Source organism: Prionailurus viverrinus, chromosome D2 (genome assembly GCF_022837055.1).
Source record: "Prionailurus viverrinus isolate Anna chromosome D2, UM_Priviv_1.0, whole genome shotgun sequence".
Lineage (NCBI taxonomy): Eukaryota > Metazoa > Chordata > Mammalia > Carnivora > Felidae > Prionailurus > Prionailurus viverrinus.
Window position 1 is genome coordinate 14,574,331 of NC_062571.1, and position 21,136 is coordinate 14,595,466.

The 21,136-nt window shown below is 49.9% G+C and overlaps 1 protein-coding gene across 1 annotated transcript in view; it reads right to left on the reverse strand.

Moving 5' to 3' along the window:
* The window catches only part of SLC35F3 (solute carrier family 35 member F3), a 400,268-nt gene extending 380,292 nt beyond the window's left edge, over positions 1-19,976 (reverse strand). The window contains exons 1-2 of the mRNA XM_047824385.1: positions 19,851-19,976; positions 19,257-19,486 (exon numbers count right to left, since the gene is read on the reverse strand). Of these exons, the coding sequence (XP_047680341.1) occupies positions 19,257-19,486; positions 19,851-19,903 (283 nt within the window). The 5' untranslated portion in view covers positions 19,904-19,976. The remainder of the gene's footprint in view (positions 1-19,256; positions 19,487-19,850) is intronic.
* Positions 19,977-21,136: the final 1,160 nt, after the last annotated feature.

Consider the following 21,136-nt stretch of genomic DNA (forward strand, 5'->3'; position numbering starts at 1 on the left):
GATCTCACGGTTGTAAGATGGAGCCCAGTGTCGGGCTCTGCACAGAACTTGGGGCCTACTTGGGATTCCCTCTCTCCCTCTCTCTGCCCCTCCCCTGCTTGTGCACATGCACACTCTCTCTCAAAACAAAATTAAAAAAAAAAAACCTCAAGGACAGGAACTTTAAAATAACTTTTAAATAACTTTAAACCAGGCGGACAACCATACATAAACAGATACAAGCACTGCAGCACAGAGGTCTGTCTGGAAGACAGTTCTTTCAAAGGGGCATTACAATTATAAAGTAAACCCAGTTTTTCTAAGAAGTTTTCTAAAAACCCAGTTTTTCTAAGAAGCACGATGTGGTCCCATTTTTGACATGATGCCCACATTAGAATGCATGAAAGATACCTTGATCATTGCAACAAAATACCTGTGCAGACACAGTTTCCTTATCAAGGACAGGACACAGCTAGATTTTCATTGAAACAGCTTTTGCCTCTATAGGAAGCCATAGGAGTGAAAGCCTATTTTTTTTTTATCATTTTAAAATTAAGTACGCAGAGCTCCTATATGGGTGTCAAAAATAAACAGCCTACATGCCCATCATATTCTATTTCGTGATCTGGATACAGGAGACATGAATATATCCGTTTTGTAAAAGTCCATCAAATTGCACGCTTACGACTTATATTCATTCCTCACTGTGGATATTTTACTTCAAGGAGAATGTATTTTTAAAATAGCTCATTAAAATATTTCTAGTAAAAATTTATTTTTTTCTTGTCTAATGCTACTTTTCTCTTAAGGCAAATTAAATGCATCTGAGCTATACAATCCAACAGTACAACCCATTTAGCTGCATAGTTATTCTCAGGGAAATGATTTGGATTAGGTAAGGCGGTTTGTGAAGACGTTTTGTAGGAGTAAGGAACTCAAGTGCATAGAAAAGATCTACTAGCGAATGTAACGGAAGCACGAACATCAAAAAGGTCTTGGAAAATGGGGAATAGGAAGCCCCGTTCCCTGAGGAATTCGTTTGTCTCTGAAACCTCACTTAGGGAAGCTCACAAGGGCAGAAACCACTTTTTTTTTTTAATGTTTACTTATTTTTGAGACAGAGACAGAGCATGAGCAGGGGAGGGGCAGAGAGAGAGGGAGACACAGAATCCGAAGCAGGCTCCAGGCTCCGAGCTGTCAGCACAGAGCCCGATGCGGGGCTTGAACTCACAGGCTGTGGGATCATGACCTGAGCTGAAGTCGGACGCTTAACCGACTGAGCCACCCAGGCGCCCCTGATGGCCTCTCTTTTTTTAATGTGTATTTATTTTTGAGAGAGAGAGAGATAGAGCGCAAGCGGGGAGGGGCAGAGAGAGAGGGGGACACAGAATCCGAAGCAGGCTCCAGGCTCCCAGCTGTCAGCACAGAGCCCGACGCGGGGCTCGAACCCACGAACCGCGAGATCATGACCTGAGCCGAAGTCAGACGCTTAACCAACTGACCCACCCAAGTGCCCCTGGGCAGAGGCCACTTTTAATGTGAGAGATAACACATGCATCCATTTTATCACCTGGACATATCTGAACTCACTTGGATGAAGAGCCGACGCCGTGCACCAACCTTCTTGGCAGCACTCCAAGAACACAGACACCTGACACAATCGCGCTCCAGCTGGACACAGCGTGTCACGCCCAACCCCAGGCCCTTTGTTCCAGAAAGCAGTGAATCGTATCAAAGCCAGAGATGATCTCTACGTGCTTTGGAAACGCAGTCGGACCCCACCCTGCCCAGGACTCAGACACCATTTGGTCCAGTCTGGCCCCTGCTTTCTGCAGGTCCTCACTCTTCCGTCCCGCTTCCAGCCCCCGACGTGGTGTCTCCAGTGCTAGAATCTGCAGACCAGAAGGCTCACAGCCCCTAGGTGCAGAAAACAAATCCTTCGTTCTACCCCCATTATATTAAAAGTATGGTTCTGGATCCCCTGGGTGGCTCAGTCGGTAAGCGTCCGACTTCAGCTCAGGTCATGATCTCACGTTTGTGAGCTCGAGCCTTGCGTCGGGCTCTGTGCTGACAGCTCGGAGCCTGGAGCCTGCTTCCGATTCTGTGTCTCCCTCTCTGTCTCTGCTCCTCCCCCGCTCGCACTCTGTCTCTCTCTCAAAAATAAATAAACCTTAAAAAAAATTGTTTTTAAAGTATGGTTCTAAGGACTAAATTTACTTTGTTTTCTAATTTAAATTTACAAGCTGGTGGACTGCAAGTTTTCAAATGAACATCCACTTTGCACCTGCAATTATCTGAACTGAAAGTCACGGAGAGGATGGTGTTCAAAATCATAGCCAGCAGTAAGTTGGCTGGACTATCTGGAATCAGTAAAAGCATGGGAATTTAAGCAAGGAGAGAGACCCTCCAACCTTATAGTTTGGACTACTGTCTTCATAAAAACTCACAATTAACGGAGACAAAACTTCTAAGTGAGCCAACTATGCTTTACCTTTCTTCTACCTCCTTTGTTATCTTCTGGGAGAAAACTGGGAAGTAGGAAAATAATGCTACAGAGAGAGGGTGATACACAAAGCCCCGGTTATTTTCACCATGGCCTTAGTGTCCTTGTCATTACAGAGCCAAAACCTGTGGTCTTCTCTGAGCATATACTTGTTCAGAAATCCCAGCGCCCTAACGCAGGATGTACATAGATGAGTTGAATCTGCAGCATTCCTACAGACAGGGGAAACGCGATGTGCGTCTATTTACAAACATCAAACTGCGCGAAACAAACGGGCTATGTTTAAAAGTGACCCTGCTGTTCAGGTCTTCAATGGAACAACAATGACAAGGACAACAAAAGAACCACAGCCACAGGTCCTACGGGGGTCACCATCCTCCATAAACAGCCTGATTCGCTCAGTGACCCATATCTCTATACGGAGGAATCCCCATCCCCAACAACCACCTTTTACAAAAAGATTTTTCAGGTGAGGTATACACAATACGGCAAAGCACCCGACGACTTTTTACATACACATGCCCCTCTTACATACACACAGCCTGCCGTCCAGACTACCATCCAGAACATTATCACCATACCAGAAAGACGGCTCCCTCCATAGCCCCTTCCCAGCCCCCACACCCTACATGTAACCACTCTTCTGGCTTTTAGCACCACAGTCTAGTTGTGCCAATCTGTGACCTTTAGATGGATGGAATCACAGAGTACGTCGGAGGGCATTCTCTCTTGCAAAGCTCACAGACTTCAGCAGGACCCTGAGAACCACGCACAAGCACTGCGGTACTGGGAATGGATGGTTCGCCACTCCCCACGCCAGCCCTCTAACATCTGGAGTTTGCTGGGGGCAGGGTGGGGGGGGGGAAGCTTTAATACCTCTTTATGCTGAGAAAGAAAACCAAAAGTCCAACCGTGGCTAGCTTTGCCCGAAGACAGCAAAGTTACGACCTGCTGTGACAGCAGACAGGAATGGCCGAGTCCCTCCCCACGTGACACTTGAGAAGATGCTCCCGGGGACAGCTCTGTGCGTCGGAACCTGCATGAGATAAAGCTCTCCACGTCTGGGGGTGCGAGGCACTCCCCTTGTCAACCGTTCTCAAAGGGGCAACTCCCAAAAGCCGGTCCCGTCAACAGCCTTTCAAACTTTCCACTTCTATTCTTACCCTCCCTTCCAAGAACAGCTGCAGGCCAGAGTTAGTCTATGGAAACCACGTCCACAGAGCTCCTCACCACAAAGACCCACTGAGCTCTCAGGTGGCTCAATGATGGCACGATTTCTTTTTCAAGGAACGTATTCAGCCCCATAACCATCTTATGGCAACAACAGAATCAGGGTCGAGTCTCCAGGGTGCTCCCTCTGCTCCCTCAAAGATGTAACCTGAAGACAGGTGCTCCTGGGGCTCAGAAGCAGTCCTTAGATTCTTTAAGGATTTCACTGGAAATCCAGATTGCCGTTTCTCTTCTTTTCAGGGTTTAGAAATGCAAACACTAAGTTGGCCGTGTTTTAGCGTTCAACAGAATTAATCAGGGAAGATGTAGTCAGGATATTTTTGGTCAGTGGAGTCAAAGATATAAGGGGAAAAGAGTGGCGGAATCAAAAAAGAAACTCGTTAATCCGTGCGTTTCCCTCTCCGGTGACTCAGAAGCAGAGAATCAAGTTGCAGGCTCTGCCGACTACATACGGCAGAGGTGGTTCGACCGGGCTAAGTTTCTAGGTAGGACACAAGTTCAACCAGCCTCCTAATTTTTCTTTTGACCTCTAAACATTCATTCGCAGAGCAGATGAGTTCCTCAGATGTCGCAGGTAAATCTTAGACTCGTTAAAATGTCATGTTGCTAGGGATTCAGGAGGTAATTTAGCCAAATGCCTTCACTGCACACAAAAGGTGAGGGATGGCCAGGCCGGGTGAGGGACCTGGTCAATAATAACCCAGTTAGGAAATGGCCGAGCCAAGACCAAAATTCAGGTACAGGCTTCTGCCTGATTGGGTTTCTCTACCCTTGTTGTTCGATCGCTTTATTGGCCTATTCTCCACCACCTTTGGTACATGAGGATGAAGGCAAGGTGCTGGTGAGGCTGGTTCGCATCTAGGGGTTCAATCAGGGAAGGATTTGCTTTTCCATTGGCGTGACTGCTGAAGAGCATTCAGTTCCTGGTGACTGTTGGACTGAGAGCTTCAGTCTTTTGCTGGCTGTTGGCTGGGTACCTCCCTCGACTATAAAAAGCCACCCACAGCTCTTTGCCACATGGGCCTCCCAACATGACCACTGTTTCACTGAGGTGGACGAGGGACAGAGCAGATCTCGAGTGAGTGTTGTGTCTACTGCAGCCCTGAACCCCCACTCCTGGGCATATAGCTCACAGATGTGAGCGCTACTATTCATCTGGGGTAACTACAAAACATTCGCAGCCGCTTTACAAAGTAGCTGTCGTCTCTCCTCCTTTGGGTTTAGCACCTTCCACACATGATTCTCGCGAGAACAGTCTGAAATTCAAACCCCACTCCTGCCTTCCTGCTGCTCGATACCCCTTTCTCTGACCTTGCATATACTTTATTCTGAAACCAATCAATCATTTCCACTCCCAGCGTGGTAAATACTTCCTCTTTCACACAGTGTGGCGTCTGTGTTTTGTTTTTTTCTTTTTTAACATTTATTTACGTTTGAGAGACAGAGAGAGACAGAGCATGAGCAGGGAAGGAGTAGAGAGAGAGGGAGACACAGAGTCAGAAGCAGGCTCCAGGCTCTGAGCTGTCAGCACAGAGCCCAACGTGGGGCTCGAATCCACAGACCGAGAGATCATGACCAAAGCCAAAGTTGGCTGCTTAACCGACTGAGCGCCCCCCGGCGCCCCAATATCTTTCCCTCTTTCAACAAAGGAACCCTCACAACTCATCAGACTGCCTCCGATACTCATGTATTTACCTTGAGGCAAAAGTCGTATTATCCCTGTGTGGTCTGTTCATTATTCTGTGCCTTCATTTCTCTATCCACAAACAGCGATAATAATGCCCTCCTAGGGGCCCCCTGAGGGGAACTCTGCCAGGAATAGTGAATGGCAACTCTTCATCGTCTATAGCGTGCCTGCTGAGTGATGGAAACCAGGCAACTCTCTTGCTCTCCTGCCACCACAGTGCCCTTCTCCAGGTAGTAGTTGATAGAGCAATTTTGGGGAGACCATCTCTCAAAAAAAAAATGGCCTTCCCTCTATGGCCTCACCCTAATCCCTGGGAGCCAAGAGGAAAGACAGAGTTGGTCAGGAGAGATGTACGATACAACAGGAGATGAGATGCCGGAGTTCTGGAGACGCGGCACTGGAACACAGTCTATACTGCGGGCCAACTGATCCATGGAAAACAGCCTGTTTCGCAGACTCTGATGCAAATTCAAGCACATTTTTATTTCACAGGGTACAAAGTTAAAAGCATTTAGAGACATGGGCTGGAAGTCTAAGTCTCTGAAAAAAACAGGTGTCCTTCAACAAAAGAACCCTGGAACCTGAGACATGTCCCACATGGCAAAGAGCATGTTGTTTTTTTTTTTTTTAATTAAACACCACTTAAGGTCTGACCGACATACGTAAGGCTGTACGTATTTAACACATACAACCTGAGGAGTGTGGAGATGGGTACACACCCACAAAACCATCACCACATTCCTGTCAAATCTGTCCGGGCGATGAGCAGGTCTGAGGGACGGGGACGTGGCCGGAGGTGGTGAAGGGAAGTCAAGGCAAACGCAGCCTCAGTGCCTCACTCCATTCGGGCTGCCCTGACGGACTCCCACGACTGAGTGGCCTAGAAATAACACAAACGTTATCTCTCACTGTCTAGAGGCCGGGAGTCTGAGAGCAGGTGCCAAGGTGGCTGGGGTCTGGTGAGAGACCTGTTCTGCGTTGGAATCTGCCAACATCTCGTATCCTCACGTGGTACAAAGAGAGCCAGCTGACTCTCTGCTCTCTTCTTAAAAAGGCACTAATCCCATTCGTGAGGCCCCCTGCTTCGTGAACTCACCACCTTCCAGCGGCCCCACCTCTCCCTACACGATCACACCAGGGGGCTAGGATTTCCACCTGCGAACCGGGTGGGGGACACGAACGCTTAGACCACAACGCTTAGGCTGGGTCCCACCTGGAAGGTGGCACTGAATATGCTGAGTGTGGCCGGAAGCCAGCTCTATGCTGCCTTGAAGTGAAGAACCTCCAGCCTCCCACCTCCAGCCTCCCTGAGACAACCTGTCACAGTTCACATGCTCCTCCCTACTTCGTGGCCAAATTCTGACGTGGTAACTCTAAACCAACTCATTTAGACCTGACCTATGCTATGCCATTGGTTGGAACGATGGCATTTTTTATTTTGAAAATGTTTGCATTGATCGGAAGGTTGGGAAGACAGTCCAATGAATACACATGGATCTATTATTCCGATTCACCAAATATTAAAATTTTTGCCCCATTTTGTTCACCTGTCATCACACCTACCTGTCCATCCTTGTTTTTGTTGAACTACGTGAAAGTAGTTTACAGACTAAAAGTACATTACAGACATAGTGACACTTTATGCCTAAATACTTTGTTCTCTTAAGATTCAGGACATTTTCCTATATAACCACATGAATATTGTTAAGCCCAAGAAAAATAACAGTATTCCACAAAATAACTTAATAAACAGAAGACCTTCAAATTTCCCTGACTGCCTCTAAAATCTTTTATAATTATGCGTGGTACTGTAACATATAACAAGAAATATACACCAAACCAAAAAAACAGATTCTTAACTACACAGATTCTTAACTACTTAACTTAACTGACTGACGGTCACCAGAGGGCAAGGGATGGGGAGGGGAGAAATGGGGAAATGGGTAAACGGGTTAAGAGTACCCTTAATCGTGATGGGCACTGAGTAACGTACAGAACTGTGGATCACTATACTGTCCATCAAAAACTCACACTGTATGTTAACTATACTGGAATTATAAAATTTTTTTTTTAAAAAGATGACCTATATTTGGTTTTCATTGCCATTTCTGGCACAGAGCTCCTAAGACCCTTGGAATTTCCTACGTGATAAGAGCAACAAAGGTGAAATGAGTCTCTTCTGTGGTTCATTCCTAAGTAGCCCTTTTCAGCTGAGTTTATAGTCATGAGGTGACTTCTGGAACTTCTGAGGATGGGGGCTGGCTGCCAGGGGAACCCACCCTGTGAAAAGAGGGTTGGATCTTTCAGGGGCACCTGGGTGGCTCAGTCAGTTGAGTGCCTGACTCCTGATTTTGGCGCAGGCCATAATCTCATAGTTTGTGAGTTCGAGCCCCACATCGTGCTCTGCATGGACAGTGTGGAGCCTGCTTGAGATTCTCTCTCTCCTTCTGTCTTCGGCCCTCCCTTGCTCACACTCACATGCTCTCTTTCTCTCTCTTTCAAAATAAACAAATAAACTTTAAAAAAAAAAAAAAAAGAGGGTTGGAACTTTCAGTCCCACCCCCTGACCTCCAGAGAAGGGAAAGGGGATGGAGGGTGAATCAAGCACCAATGGCCAATGATTTAATCAACTCTGCCTATGTCATGGGGCCTCCATACAAACCCAAGAGGAGGGAGCTGGAGCTTGGAGAGCCTCCAGGCGGGCAGACACGGAGATGTGCTGGGAGGGTGGTGCCCCCAGAGAGGGCACGGAAGCTCCACGCCCCTTCCCACAATACCTTGCCCTGTGCATCTTTCCCTCAGGGCTGTTAAGTTACATCCTCCTATGACACACTGATAATCTAATAAGTCAACTATTTTCCTGAGTTCTGTGAGCCACTCTAGCAAATGACTCAAACCCAAGGAGGGAGCTGTGGGAACCTCCAAATTCCAGCCAGTAGATCAGAAGCACCAGTAATAAGGGGATTTGTCGGACATGGGGGCGGTCTCGTAGAACTGAGTCTTTAGCCTGTGGGGCCTGATGCTGCCTCCACGTACATAATAACATCAGCATCGAGTTAAACCTCAAGACACCCAGCTGGTGCTGCAGGAGTGTTTGGCGTGGAAAAAAAAATCACACAGTTGGTGACCGGAAATGTCAAAAGTAAAGTACTCTCCCTAGAGTCGTGTGTATAGCACAAAGGAAAATGGTTCTGTGATTTTTCTTTAGACTATGTTTCTCCCAAAGCAATCCAGACACCTCTAGATAGAAAGTAAGGCGGTCCCAGTGTAGTGTGCTGGCCTTGAGACAAGAGATCACCAGAGCATCACCATTATCTTGTCACCTCCCAGCTTCCTATTAGATATGAGGTGGCCAAGATCCTCAGTCGCCTAAGTCACATCCCTCACCTACAGGAACCGCGTCAACCTAAAAGCGGTAGAGAAATCTAGAACCCTAGGCACTGATCCGAGTAACTCTAGGCCACGTGCTGACCATCAGGGATCATCAGTTCCCAGGACACACGGCCTTCGGCCGGTGCTCAGACCCCACGTGCTCAGCATAAAGAAAAGGTGGGGATCGAGCAACAAGGCAAGCGAGAGAGGCAGAAGTGAGCGCACAATGTCCTCCAACAACCTGTGTCCTACATTTTAGCTCAACCACCTCCCCGAGTCTTAGATTCATCCACACAAGAGGAAGTGGCTCCACGACCTGAACGCAAGAAACTGCTGTCCAGACTCCAGATCCTAACCTGCGTTCTCGACATTATGGAAAGTAACGGTCGCAGTCACCAGGACGGCCTTCAGAAACAGCACTCCCTTCACAGCTATATGAACTGGACGGTGTCGGGACTCTTCAGCTAAACAGCCAAGAGAAGAAGCCGGAGAAGTGGATTTCTACGGACGTGGGAATTTCCTCCTTTAGGCACCGGAAAGAAGTGTTCTTTCAGACAGAATGCACAGCAGCGCGGGAACGCAATCCCAGCTCTTCTGAATTCCAGGCCACTATATTCCTGCTAGGCCCCTAGTCAGAGGAAGAAGAACGGCCCGTGTCTCAGGCCAGCTTCCTTTAGCACCGGAAAGAACCAGAATGTCCGAAGCATAAAACATTAGGGGGGAAATGTGCCGGCTTTGTGGCCTAATCTCAATAACCCAGTCAAAAATCCTTGTTGTTGCAGGATTTCAAGAAAGAGGGGAAAAAATGTTTAATGGCTGGGACACATTAAATACATGAATTAGAACTCTGATTACGGCCGCAGAGCTCACAATTCCAAAGGAACAGAAAAAGAAGTTTGCTGTGGCTCAGGACCTTCCCGTTGCTGATTACGGTGCCCTATGCTAAAATATACAATACCATGTACGCAGTACAGATCTTAGCGTAAGGCTGCTCAATGTTGATCCCACATACCCCAAGGTATTTCGCTAGCGAAACACCAGAGAAACATGTAGCGCATCTGTGAGATGGCCCCAACACAAGGAATGTGTGGGACTTTACGAATTGTCTTATCTCTCCACTACGTAATTTTCTAGAAAACAGTAACTACACCGTGTATGTATGTTTATCTTAGAAGTGAATACATCTGCTGCCCTTTGGAAGCAGTGAACTGTTTGATGTCTGGATGGATGGATGGATGGATGGATGGATGGATGGATGGATGATGAATGGCTGGGTGGATGGATAAATACACATTCATGGTTGGTTCTATTGTTTGATCTGTTTCCAAATCATTCACAAATAGACCCTTTCATAAAGCAGTGTTTGACATTCTATGCAGTGATTTTCTGAAGGCCCTGACTGGCCATGGGCTTCTCGAGAGAGAGTATGATGGCAGTGGGGTCTAGTTGCAAAGGGATCCTTCCTCCACCTCCAGCCACCACACTGAAAAGTCCTTAATGACTTTTAGAATTTTTAGAACAAATTCAAACTATGTAACTTTATTCACATGTAACTTTGAGAGCATACCCACTGCATAAAATCACATAAATATACAAAAGATTTTGTATGTTCATATTTAATCAAACAGAATGCTGACTTAAAAGAGTTTGGATGGATTGGGGCGCCTGGGTGGCTCAGTCGGTTGAGCGTTCGACTTCGGCTCAGGTCATGATCTCACAGTTCGTGGGTTTGAGCCCCGTGTTGGGCTCTGGGCTGACAGCTCAGAGCTTGGAGCCTGCTTTGGATTCCGTGTCTCCCTCTCTCCCTCTGTCCCTCTCTGCTCATGCTCTGTCTCTCTCTCTGCCTCTCAAAAATAAAGAAACGTAATAAAAAAAATTTTTTTTAAAAGAGTTTGGATGAATCCTTGAGTTCTGCCACTCTGGATTACAGCATTTAAATGGTCTTCAAACTATTTTATTCTTCTCTGAAAACAAAATGCACAGAGATGGAGACTTCCGAGTCCTGCCTAGGGTAACGCACAGCGGCATATGCACTTCTCCATGCAAAGTGTTCCTTAAACTCCCACACGCGCATGGCACGAGAACACTCCAGAAAACCCAAGTGTTTCACACCAGAATCATAATTATATTCATATTTTTAAGAGGGCATCTTCATATATGTTCATTGAGTATGAACAGACTCGATTTACGAAAAGAAAAATAAGGAAGCCAAGTCCACGTTCATCAAGAAGCATCTTGCTTCTGACCCCTTCAGATAAAACTGTGAGGACGTGCCCGAATTTTGATTACGCAACGTTGTTACAAAGTAGACGGTGAAAAGGGATGAAAGTCATTTCCTGATAGACTCTTATCTAGGCAAGTAAGGTAGATGACACACAGCAGACTGACAAGGAGAAAATATGAATGTCACAGAAAACATCTGTCAAAAGTTGAAAAGTGCTCTGAGAAATTCACTGAATCTCTCGGTCTCAGGAACCCATGATACATACGCTCTGCCCTTCCATACTGTAAATCACCTGGGAGGGGCAACTCATTCCCTGTGATTTCGAATGCTGTCATAAGTGAAGGCTACCTCAAGCTGTGTAAGGGAAAAGCGTGTGCCCGTGTCCTGGGCAATTGTTCAAGGTCTTGTCACCATCATGAACTGAAAGAATTTACCAGATTCCGAATTGTGCAAGTTCCCTTCTAGGCTCTGCAATAAGGTAAGGAAACACAACTGGCCTATTACTCTATTGATCGACGCAAACTCACTGCTGAACTAAAAGACATCACATAAGGAAAAAAAAAACAAACAAACTAAACCAAATCCGCTTCACCCTTACCACAGGGTAAGTAAATACCTAATCCAGCTGGGGTTACTGAGTGCCTGCCTCTATCTGAGTCTTTCCAGTGACGAAGGCTCCATAATCTTTTTGATCTCAGCAGTCAGAACATGATTTCTTATTTCCAATGGGAAATTCTTTGGTATGTATACCCTTGTTTTGCCCTACATGAGCCTGAGCAAAAGTCACTGAGAAATATTATTCAGATGGGGGTCTGCAGCTGTGCAGAACAAAACCAGAAAAAAACAGCTTCTGCTCACTCAACAGGAAGGGGCTGTGGCGTTGCCACAGTGGCATCTCCTGGAGCTCAGAGGACGAGCTGCATGGCGACCTTGACCTTGCAGGGAAAGAGGACCCAGCACAGAGCCCTGAAAACCGCCCCGGGTCCCTCTGGGCTCCTTTGCACACCTGCCTGATTCTTCTGTGCAGACCGGATTTCTCTGGCTCTTGGGCCACACAGAAGCCAGAAGAGCTCCTCCATAGCATTTCCCCCACGTGAAAGACCACACCAAGCTAGGTCACAAGCTCCTGATTTTAACGTCGAATTCCAGGAGGGAGATACTAAGTATGTGTCAAGAGTCCACGCCAGTCTAACCTGTGGTGCCCAGGAGACAGCTGATGCCAAGTCTGGCTTAAGAGCCTACCTAGAGGGTATGATGCTGGGCACGTAGGGGTGTCATGGCGAGCTGGGAAGACATTCCCCATGGTGTCAGCTCCTATCGTTCTCACCAAGCCATGTCACGGGCCTGTTTTACCTCTCCCTCCCCCAATACTTTATTCTTGCTAGTAGCAAGAATTTTCAAACCCCACTGACCCATTTCTCTTCTCCCCTGGGCTCTGTTCATTTTTTCCGTATCATTCTGAACACGGGCTTGTCGAAACCACACTAAGCGCTCTGATAGGGCACCAGCTAACATAGCTGTAGGAGTGGGAATGCCTGTCAGTGTTTAGCTGGGTCAAGGTGAAGACCCAGGAGATGAGCACTGGGAGGCTCAGTTCTTGACGTAGAAAGGCATTCAGAAGTGCTCTGTGCGGGGTAACTCTGGAAGACGCCACAGACACATAGACGCGTAGCAGCCACGTGTGCATACGTGTGACCTTTCATTAATACGTTTAACAAATGTTTACTGCAACAGGTGCCAGAGATGCTCTGCGATCAGGGGATAGAGTCACCCCTGTTCTGTGTGCAGCGAGCCATGCTGAGGACAGGGGACGCGGCCCGGAGCCCCGCCCTCACAGAGCTCCCCGTCTGTAAGTTTCAGCCCCGCACCTGAACCTGCCATGACAACACACGAGAAGTGACAGCACCGTGCGGCCCCCTGGCAAGGACACCTCACCCGATCTAGATGGTCAGGGAGGCTCCCTGGAAGAAGTGGGTGGCACTCAGCCGGGGACCTGGCTGGGGAAGGTGACAGGCGTCAGGGCCCCTCCTGATGACACACACCGGACTGAAGAAGCATAAGGGACCAGAGTCAGTTTCTGCTCGCAGACCGACTTCATCCGTTGCGTTTCCTAGCGGCTACGCTCCAGGCAGGCTGAGTCACCTTCTAGAAACAGCGTGTGCGCGTTTCTGTGCGTATACGTGCCTCTGCATGGAAGGCACACCTGCCCTCCATCCACCTCCTACGGCTCATTCCCCCTCCAGCTTCTGAACTGCACTCACCCCTGCGGGGAAGGGCTCTCCGTGCACCCCTGAGCGAGTCTTCACGGTACATCGGCCTGGCCTCGGGCTTCCCTCTCCCTCGACTCTGGGAGATCTGGGGGCGAGGACTGTGTCACTCACCCCTAGATCCTGGCACACACCAAGTGCTCAGAAAGTCTGCAGGATGAATCCACAAAAATAAAGCATTGTGTACAGGTGCCAGGCAAAGGGCCGGAAAGCCACATATGCATTCCTGCACCTACCCCTCAGGACAACCCTCGGGGAGGAGTGACAGTCTCCCCCATTTTAGAGGCAAGAAAACAGAGGCTCACGGAGGTGACTGACAGTGCTTGCTCCTACGGAGGGATGAAGCTTCCGGGGATCCATTTCGTCTGCGTCTCCTACCAACGGGAGACCCTGAGGCTGCCCCCACCCTCACTCAGGGGCTACGCCACGAATGAGCAGCCTTAGCAACACCCAGTAAAACGCTGAACAGAGCACAATGGCTCAACCACATGTGTATTAATTTTTTAAGGCAACTGACCTCAATTTTTCCAGCTGCTCAGGGAAAGGACAAATGTTTACCCCTGGTGTTTTAGATTCGGCACCTTGTAAACAGAACCAGGATCCACTTCGGAAGAATAGGGAGAGATCTCCTTGCCCAGATCTCTTTTAAAACCCGGAGGACTCTGCTCCCTTGGAGGAGAGACTTCACAACCAGACGCAAAAGGGGCATAAGCCCCGTCCCTGATCTGAGCCTACTGGGGGGGGGGGGGGGCGCTCTGCTTCCCTAGGAGACCACAGTTCTGCATCGTGATTCTTCCGAATCTCAGGAAACCATTTACCAAACTGCAAACATGTATTCACATTCAGGAATAAGACGGGCTGTCTGAGACATCAGGCAATGTGGTTTACGCTCTCTGCTCACTCCAGCCTGCCCCTGCCACCTCCAACCTTTTTTTTTCCTTTCAAAATCTTTTCAATCTAGGATTTCATGCGCCCAGCTCTATTCTAGAATAAACGTTTACAACCAAATTATAAATCTCTCACAAGTGGGTCATTTTTGAATTGCTGACCTGACCTTTCCTATTTCGGGAGGCCCGAACAGAAGGTGCTCCCCATGAACTCAATTATACTATGAGCCGCCGTTCAAGTTATCACTGGCAACGACGTCAGCGACCTGGATGCACAGTCCAGGCGGAAATGGCACAGAGAGTAGAAAAGATGGCCTTTCTCCGCCCACCACTCCCCCTTCCCTCACACGAACCCTCTCCGACATTTTTAACCTGGAGGATCCCTTAACACGAGACCGCCTTCTTACCAGGAGTTATTCAGGGCCCTCTTTCTCAGCGTGAACTATAAAACCTTCACCCATAGTTTTCCTCAGTCATCCTCAGGCTCCTGGCGGAACCTCAACTCGCCAACTGCAGGCCGGAGTGGGCTGGACACGGGAGGGTCACCTGGGACTAGCCCACCCTCTGCCCTACAAACGACCGAAAACGAAACCCATCGGCATTGTTTCCAAAACCACCTCATTTTTATCTGAACATCCCAGCACCATGTAATATTAACGAATCTACTCAAGAGACGGCTGTGCCTCATTTTAAGCAATAAACGTGGCCATCCCCGCCCCCAGCCCTGCACCCAAAAGCTACTCCTAAAAAGTTTCTTTACTAGGAAAATGTTCAAGAGTTCACTGTTTGAAACCACCCATTAAGGGGGCGCCTGGGTGGCTCCGTCGGTGAAGCGTCCAACTTCAGCTCCGGTCATGATCTCACGTTCCGAGAGTTCGAGCCCCGCGTCGGGCTCTGTGCTGACAGCTCAGAACCTGGAGCCTGCTTCGGATTCTCTGTCTCCTTCTCTCTCTGCCCCTCCCCCACTTGCACTTTGTCTCTCTCTCTCTCTCACACAAATAAATATTTTAAAAAATTAATAATTAAACAAAAAAAGAAACCACCCATTAGCAAAACCTAAAGTAACAACATCCCTGCGCACTGTAAACAGTGCACCCATCTCCTAACAGCAGGTGTCTGTCACCCTGTGCTCCCTGACAAAGGTCCGTCTGGGTACATCTGTGCAGTGAGCCTCCTTTCTCGTCACTAATCTCTGTGCTCTGGAATTTCGTAAATGCTCCCAAGAAGTTTGCTAAATGAGTGAATGTAAATAAGGAGTAAACGAAAGTAAGCATTGAGGATGCTCCTTCATCCAGGATCTCCAAAGGTTGTTACTTCAATCATCTCTGTGCCAAAATGCCACCGGTCCCCACTGCCTCCGACGCCTAGGCCTGACTACCACTCTGCTGATGGCTTCTTCCCGATTTTTGTCCCCTGCCCCACCAAAGTGGTGTCTACACCAGAGAGATGAGAAAGCAAGGGGGCAACCCAGGACGTTCCACTTGGTCATTTCTCTCCTGCTGTGACACAAGGTGGGAGGGGAAAGGAAGTCATTGAAAGCAATTATGCTCCTTGTGCTGAATTCGAAAGCACTTTCTAGAAGGTATCAATTTATGGTGAATGGGACAGAATCACGTCAGCTGAGAAAGCAACAGGCTCTTTCAGAAGGATAGAAGTTTATTCTATCCTAAGAGGTGGTCCAGGAGGAAGGAAGACAGGAGGTCAGGAATTCAGAGGGCAGGCCTTTCAGGGTCAGCAGTAGAGCTCCCTTGGAGGACACATTTCTCATTACATTATAAGGGCTTCCTATCCAAAGGCACACGCCCAGGGGACCTCTGGCATCGTCTGGAAACATTTCTGGCTGTCACGATGCGGGGGATGGCGGGGGAGTGCCAGAGGCCAAGGATGCTGCTAGGCACCCCACGATGGACAGGACAGCGCCCCACAATAAAGAATTACTCGGTACAAAATGTTGATGGTGCTGAGGCTGAGGAACCCTGGGCTACACCAAAGCCTGCCATCAGCAATTCCGGTCTAGTCCATGGTTTGGAAAGCCAAGGACGCAGTTAGGGTGGCAGCACAGGGCAGGAATGAGGTAATTCCAAACAGACAGGAAGGCAGCATAAAGAATTCGAGGCCCTGAATCACTACAGAGATACATTCGAAGGTTCTCTCCTGGAGGTCAGCATCTCAGGCCGCATTTACTCACTCACTCACTCACTCACCAAACTTTTACTGAGCAACTTCTGTGAACCACCCGCTCTCTGGGCTCTGGATACACTCACAGCCAGGAACCCGAGGAATCGCCACAAACACTGCCCAGCGGTTTGATTCAGAAACATGGAATGTGGAATGTGCTCGGAGGACTTTAGCCACTGAGAAGAGGCGCGTGACCCATCCTGGCTGCTGGTTTCTTATTTAATTCTCAGCTGACTGTTCCACACACACCATCCCTCTCAGACCCAGGGGCCTTGGGGAGTTTTTAAAAACAATTCCTTATAAAAAGTCCCTCGTCTGCCATAAAACGTGTTCATCTCACTGACTGGACAGAAAGTACGAGAGGCACCTAGGTGGCTCAGTCGGTTAAGCGACCGAATTCAGCTCAGGTCATGATCTCACGGTTTGTGAGTTCGAGCCCCGCGTCGGGCTCTGTGCTGACAGCTCGGAGCCTGAAGCCTGCTTCGGATTCTGTGTCTCCCTCTCACTCTGCCCCTTCCCTGCTCGCATTCTCTCTCAAAAATATATAAACGTTAAAAAAAAATTTTTTTTTATAAAGAAAATACCGAGCAAGGGTCGTTTCTACACTATTTACAATCACCTCACTTATCTTAGCCACCCAAAACAAAGACTAAAAGTGGAGAAGGTAGGAACGAATACCTGCTCATGCCAATCATGTCTGCTGCTACAAAGCTGGCCGGCTAACTCCTTAGTCCCTCTCAAACAGTCAGAAACTCTCAGCGCAGCTCCTTCCAGAAACTCTCAGTGCAGACACAGATGAGCCACCTTGAAAGATGGCAGACAGGTAGCACAGCAATGCCAAGGTGCCCAGGATAAGGCTCACCGCAGCCCACAGCTTGTTATGCACACCGTGAGAATAACATGTATTTTGTGATCATCATGTCTCCCAGTGTGCTGAGAGTGATTATTAACCAAGAAACTGAAGAAATGATCCCAACCTACAGAGAAGCTTCTTCATTTTTCTTTCTGCTCAGGATAGAAATAACACACAGCCCAAGGGCTCCCCTAAAACATCTCTGACTATATTAATAAAACATGAGCTTCTCTAAATTTAAACCTAAAATCTAATTAATTCGTCAAAATGTCAGTTGTCACCTAAAGCCTTTTAGGAGAAAGGGACTACCCTGGAATAAAGAGGAAGCTCCACGGCAATAAAAAGAGTTGAGTGAGCCGAGTGTAGTCACTCACGGTGATCGATGTCGCCTTGTTTGTTAATATTACGCCTTCCACAAAGCCTCACGGAGAGGGGATTTAAGAATCCATTCATTCTCCATACAGCCTGTCCCCTGTCTTAATTATAAAGTGTGTCCGTACGAAACACAGTCATCACTGCTGTGGCTCCCTGTCTGCCCCTGAAGTCAGGAACCCTGGTGAAAACGTCTACAAAGCACCCGGGGCCAGTCACAAATAAAATGACAATGATAAATCTGTAGACGACTTTAGGGGCTAGATGACCCCACGAAGGTTGTTAAATGGCACCACCGTCTTTCTTTATCAAGAAAGCAGAGAACAGAAGAAACAGGAAGTTCCTGATAGGAATGTAGCAAGCAGAAAGAGGAGCTGAGCCTCCTAGTTCTATCCTGGTTTCCAGTGGGTTTGCAATCTTGTAGCACTGTTTCATCCTATGCCCAGGATTCTCCTGCTGAAAAGAGAACTTGGTCCCTTGTCTTCCTTCTGTGATCCAAAGACAATCTATCAGCTACAATTGCAGCGGCAGAAGCAGGAGACTGGAGGAAACACAGATAACCTTTTAAAGGTTTATGCAGTGTTAAAAGCAATCACCACAGTCCTCTACAAACGAGTAAGGGCATGAAAACAAAACATGAAAATCCTAGGTTTCTGCCTGCAAATAACTTAAAAGTAACCAGCTTATTGCTAGCACACTGCTGACGTTCGGCTTGAGAGCCAAGGGTTTTAGGAGAAAACGAGCCGTATTTTTAGAGCTGAACATGATTAATTTACAGAAGCCTGATTTTTTTTTTCCTAAGGACCAATAAAGTATGTTCCAGTTTCAAGCAATGAAGGGGAAAAACCTATCTCAGAATCATTAGGCTGTTAGCCTTTACTACAAACGGAACGAAGCAAACTCCTTCCTTGACTGAAGTGGTAAAGGGCAATGTTTCTGCCCGAGGACAGTGATGGGACCGCCTGATCACGGTTCTCAGAGGCATCTGGAGTGGCTTCCAGCCAACTTCTCCCTCCCAGGTGGAAGCCATGCCCACCAAATCGGCCCCGCTCGCACAGCTACTATCCAGAGAACCGATCCCAGCATTGCCAAAGGTATCAGCTGGGGCCCACTGGCCAAGAAAACTTTCAGCTGCTGCACCTGGCACCAACCACTGATCTCTCGGGGACCAAACGCCATCTAGAATGATCCAGACAGAACCCCTACACCGAGGACGGATAAAGACCTGAGGCAAAGGGAGCGCAGGGGTCTGAAATGAAGGCCCAAGAATCGTCCTCCAGCATCGGGGCCCAGGAGACAAAGGAAAGAGTGAAAACCCAGGCCCATTAAGTCTGCAGTCTCCGAACCAGCTGAGCCCGGCTGGGCGCGGGTACCCCTTTGGGATCCGCAGGAGAGCCACACAAGTGCAGGGCACACTGAGTTTCCCATCTGCCTCCCTAATGCGACGCCTCGAGAGCAAGGGGATGCGAAGGGAGAAGCCTTGTGGGAAGGGGAGGGGGCGTAAGAGAACGATCAGAATTTCCCAAAGGTCCCGGAGAACTCCGTCTCCAGGTCTCTCCAAAAAGTTGCAAAGCCCGGTCTGTATCTCCGGGCAGGGCGGCGGAGGGGGGGGGGGGGGGCGGCGGCAGGACGCGTCGCCTCGTGTGCTCCCCAGCCGCCGCGACGAGGGCAGAGGGCACGGACCGGCGGACGAGGGAGTCTTACTTTTGTAGCTCGCCGCCCAGGGCTGGTAGCCGTAGTAGCCGGTGATGCGCAGGATCCGCTCCTCGATGGACGTGAGCCCCACGGGCCCGCTGGTGAGGTCCTCCACGGAGCGCGACCATTTCAGATCCTCCTTGATAGCCTCGTCCACCACCAGGTACTTGAGCTGCCGGAGCTGGGGGCTGATGTCGGACAGTCTCCGGGGGCTGACGTCCGGTGACCTCCTCATGCCACTGGGGCCGCGCGCGGGCAGGTGGGCGAGGGAGGAGGTGGGGAGAGAAGGCGGGGGGGGGGGGATGCCGGTGAGGAGCCGATCCGAGGGCGAGCAAGGGCGCCGCAGGGGCAGGTGCCGCCGCAGGGCCGCCGCTCGTGCCCCGCCCGCCTCGCACCCCGGCACCCCCGGCAGCCTCGGCGTCGGGTCCCGTCTCCCGCGCCGGCCCCGGGCGCCCCGGGGCGGCGCAGACCGGGGCGAGCGGTGAGGGAGAGGACGCCCGAAACTTCCCGAGCAGCCCCGCCGCGCGCCGCCCCTCCCCGAGCCCCAGGCTGCAAAGGGCCGCCCGCCCCGCCCGCCCGCCCCCAAGCCCGGGCGCTACTCACACGGCGATGCTCTTGCCCCTGGGTGCGCCGCCGGGAAACTCTCGGATCCCCATGGGCACCGGCAGCGTGGGGCCGGGCGCGCCCAGACTTGAGGCGGAGGGGCCGCGGCCCCGGGGAGGTGGGCGCGCTGCCCGCCGAGGGTCCGCGCGGCGCCCGCCGCCCCGCGCCGCCCGTGCGCGCCCGCGCCCGCCGTCCCCGAGCGCCTCCGCGGCGTGTGCGGCGCGACACGGGCGCGGCGGCTCACCCGGCTCCGGCCGGTCCGCGGCGCTCGCTGCAGGCGGCCGGCGGCCGCAGCGGGCCCGGGCCCCCTCCGCCTGTCGCCGTCGCCCCGGCACACGGCGGGCGCGGGAGCCGCGGACCCCGAGCGAGCGCCGGGAGCTTGCGTGCGCTCTCGAGGCACCCGGGCGGCGGGATGCGCCCGGCCCGGGAGCGGCGCGGCCAGGCGGGGGCGCTGCTGCGCCCCCTTCCCGCCCGCCGGGGTGTACGCGGGGTTCCGGAGCCGATCCGGGCCTCCGCGCTCCGCCCGGCAGCCTCGGGCTGGGGCGCGCTCGTCCTCCCCTCTCCCTCCCATCTCCCGTGACTTGTGGGCTCCCCCCGCTCCGCCTTCCCTGCCCCGGTTCGCGCCCGCCAACCGCACCCGGTCTCCTTTCCCTCGCCCTAAAACACCAGGCAAACTACTTAGAAAGACAAGAGACCCGGCTCCGTCTCCACAAAGACCACGCTGGGGATGCCAAAGAAATAAATAGCATTTCCCAAGCGAGACCGAGGCGCAGGTGAGATGACTTACGACGCTGCGGGGTTAGTTCAGGCCGGCCTGGCCCTCAGAGAGCTTGTGTTCTCCTCGGTGACGGTGACGCAATTACTAAACCCCTGCTCTCTCCACGGATTTTTCCATGTTCCTTCGTCTCTGTCCGTTTTTCTGTCGGCCGGTCATTCTCTTCCGAACACATCACTTTCCATAACGTCAGTTTTCTGTTATATATATATATGTTATATATATATATATATATATATATATATATATATGTTATATATATATATATATATATGTTATATATATATATATATGTTATATATATATATAACATAGGTTCATCGGGGCAAAGTGAGAAAATACAGAAATGTGTAAAGAAAATTCTCATTATCCAGCCAACCAGGTCCCCCCATGTCAAATACATTCGCACAAAATCAGAATCAGATTATACACACTACTTATTGTACCGTGTTTTATATTAAAATTATATTGTGTCTCAGCAAACTGGGAAGAGAGGGGGAACTTGCTTAAA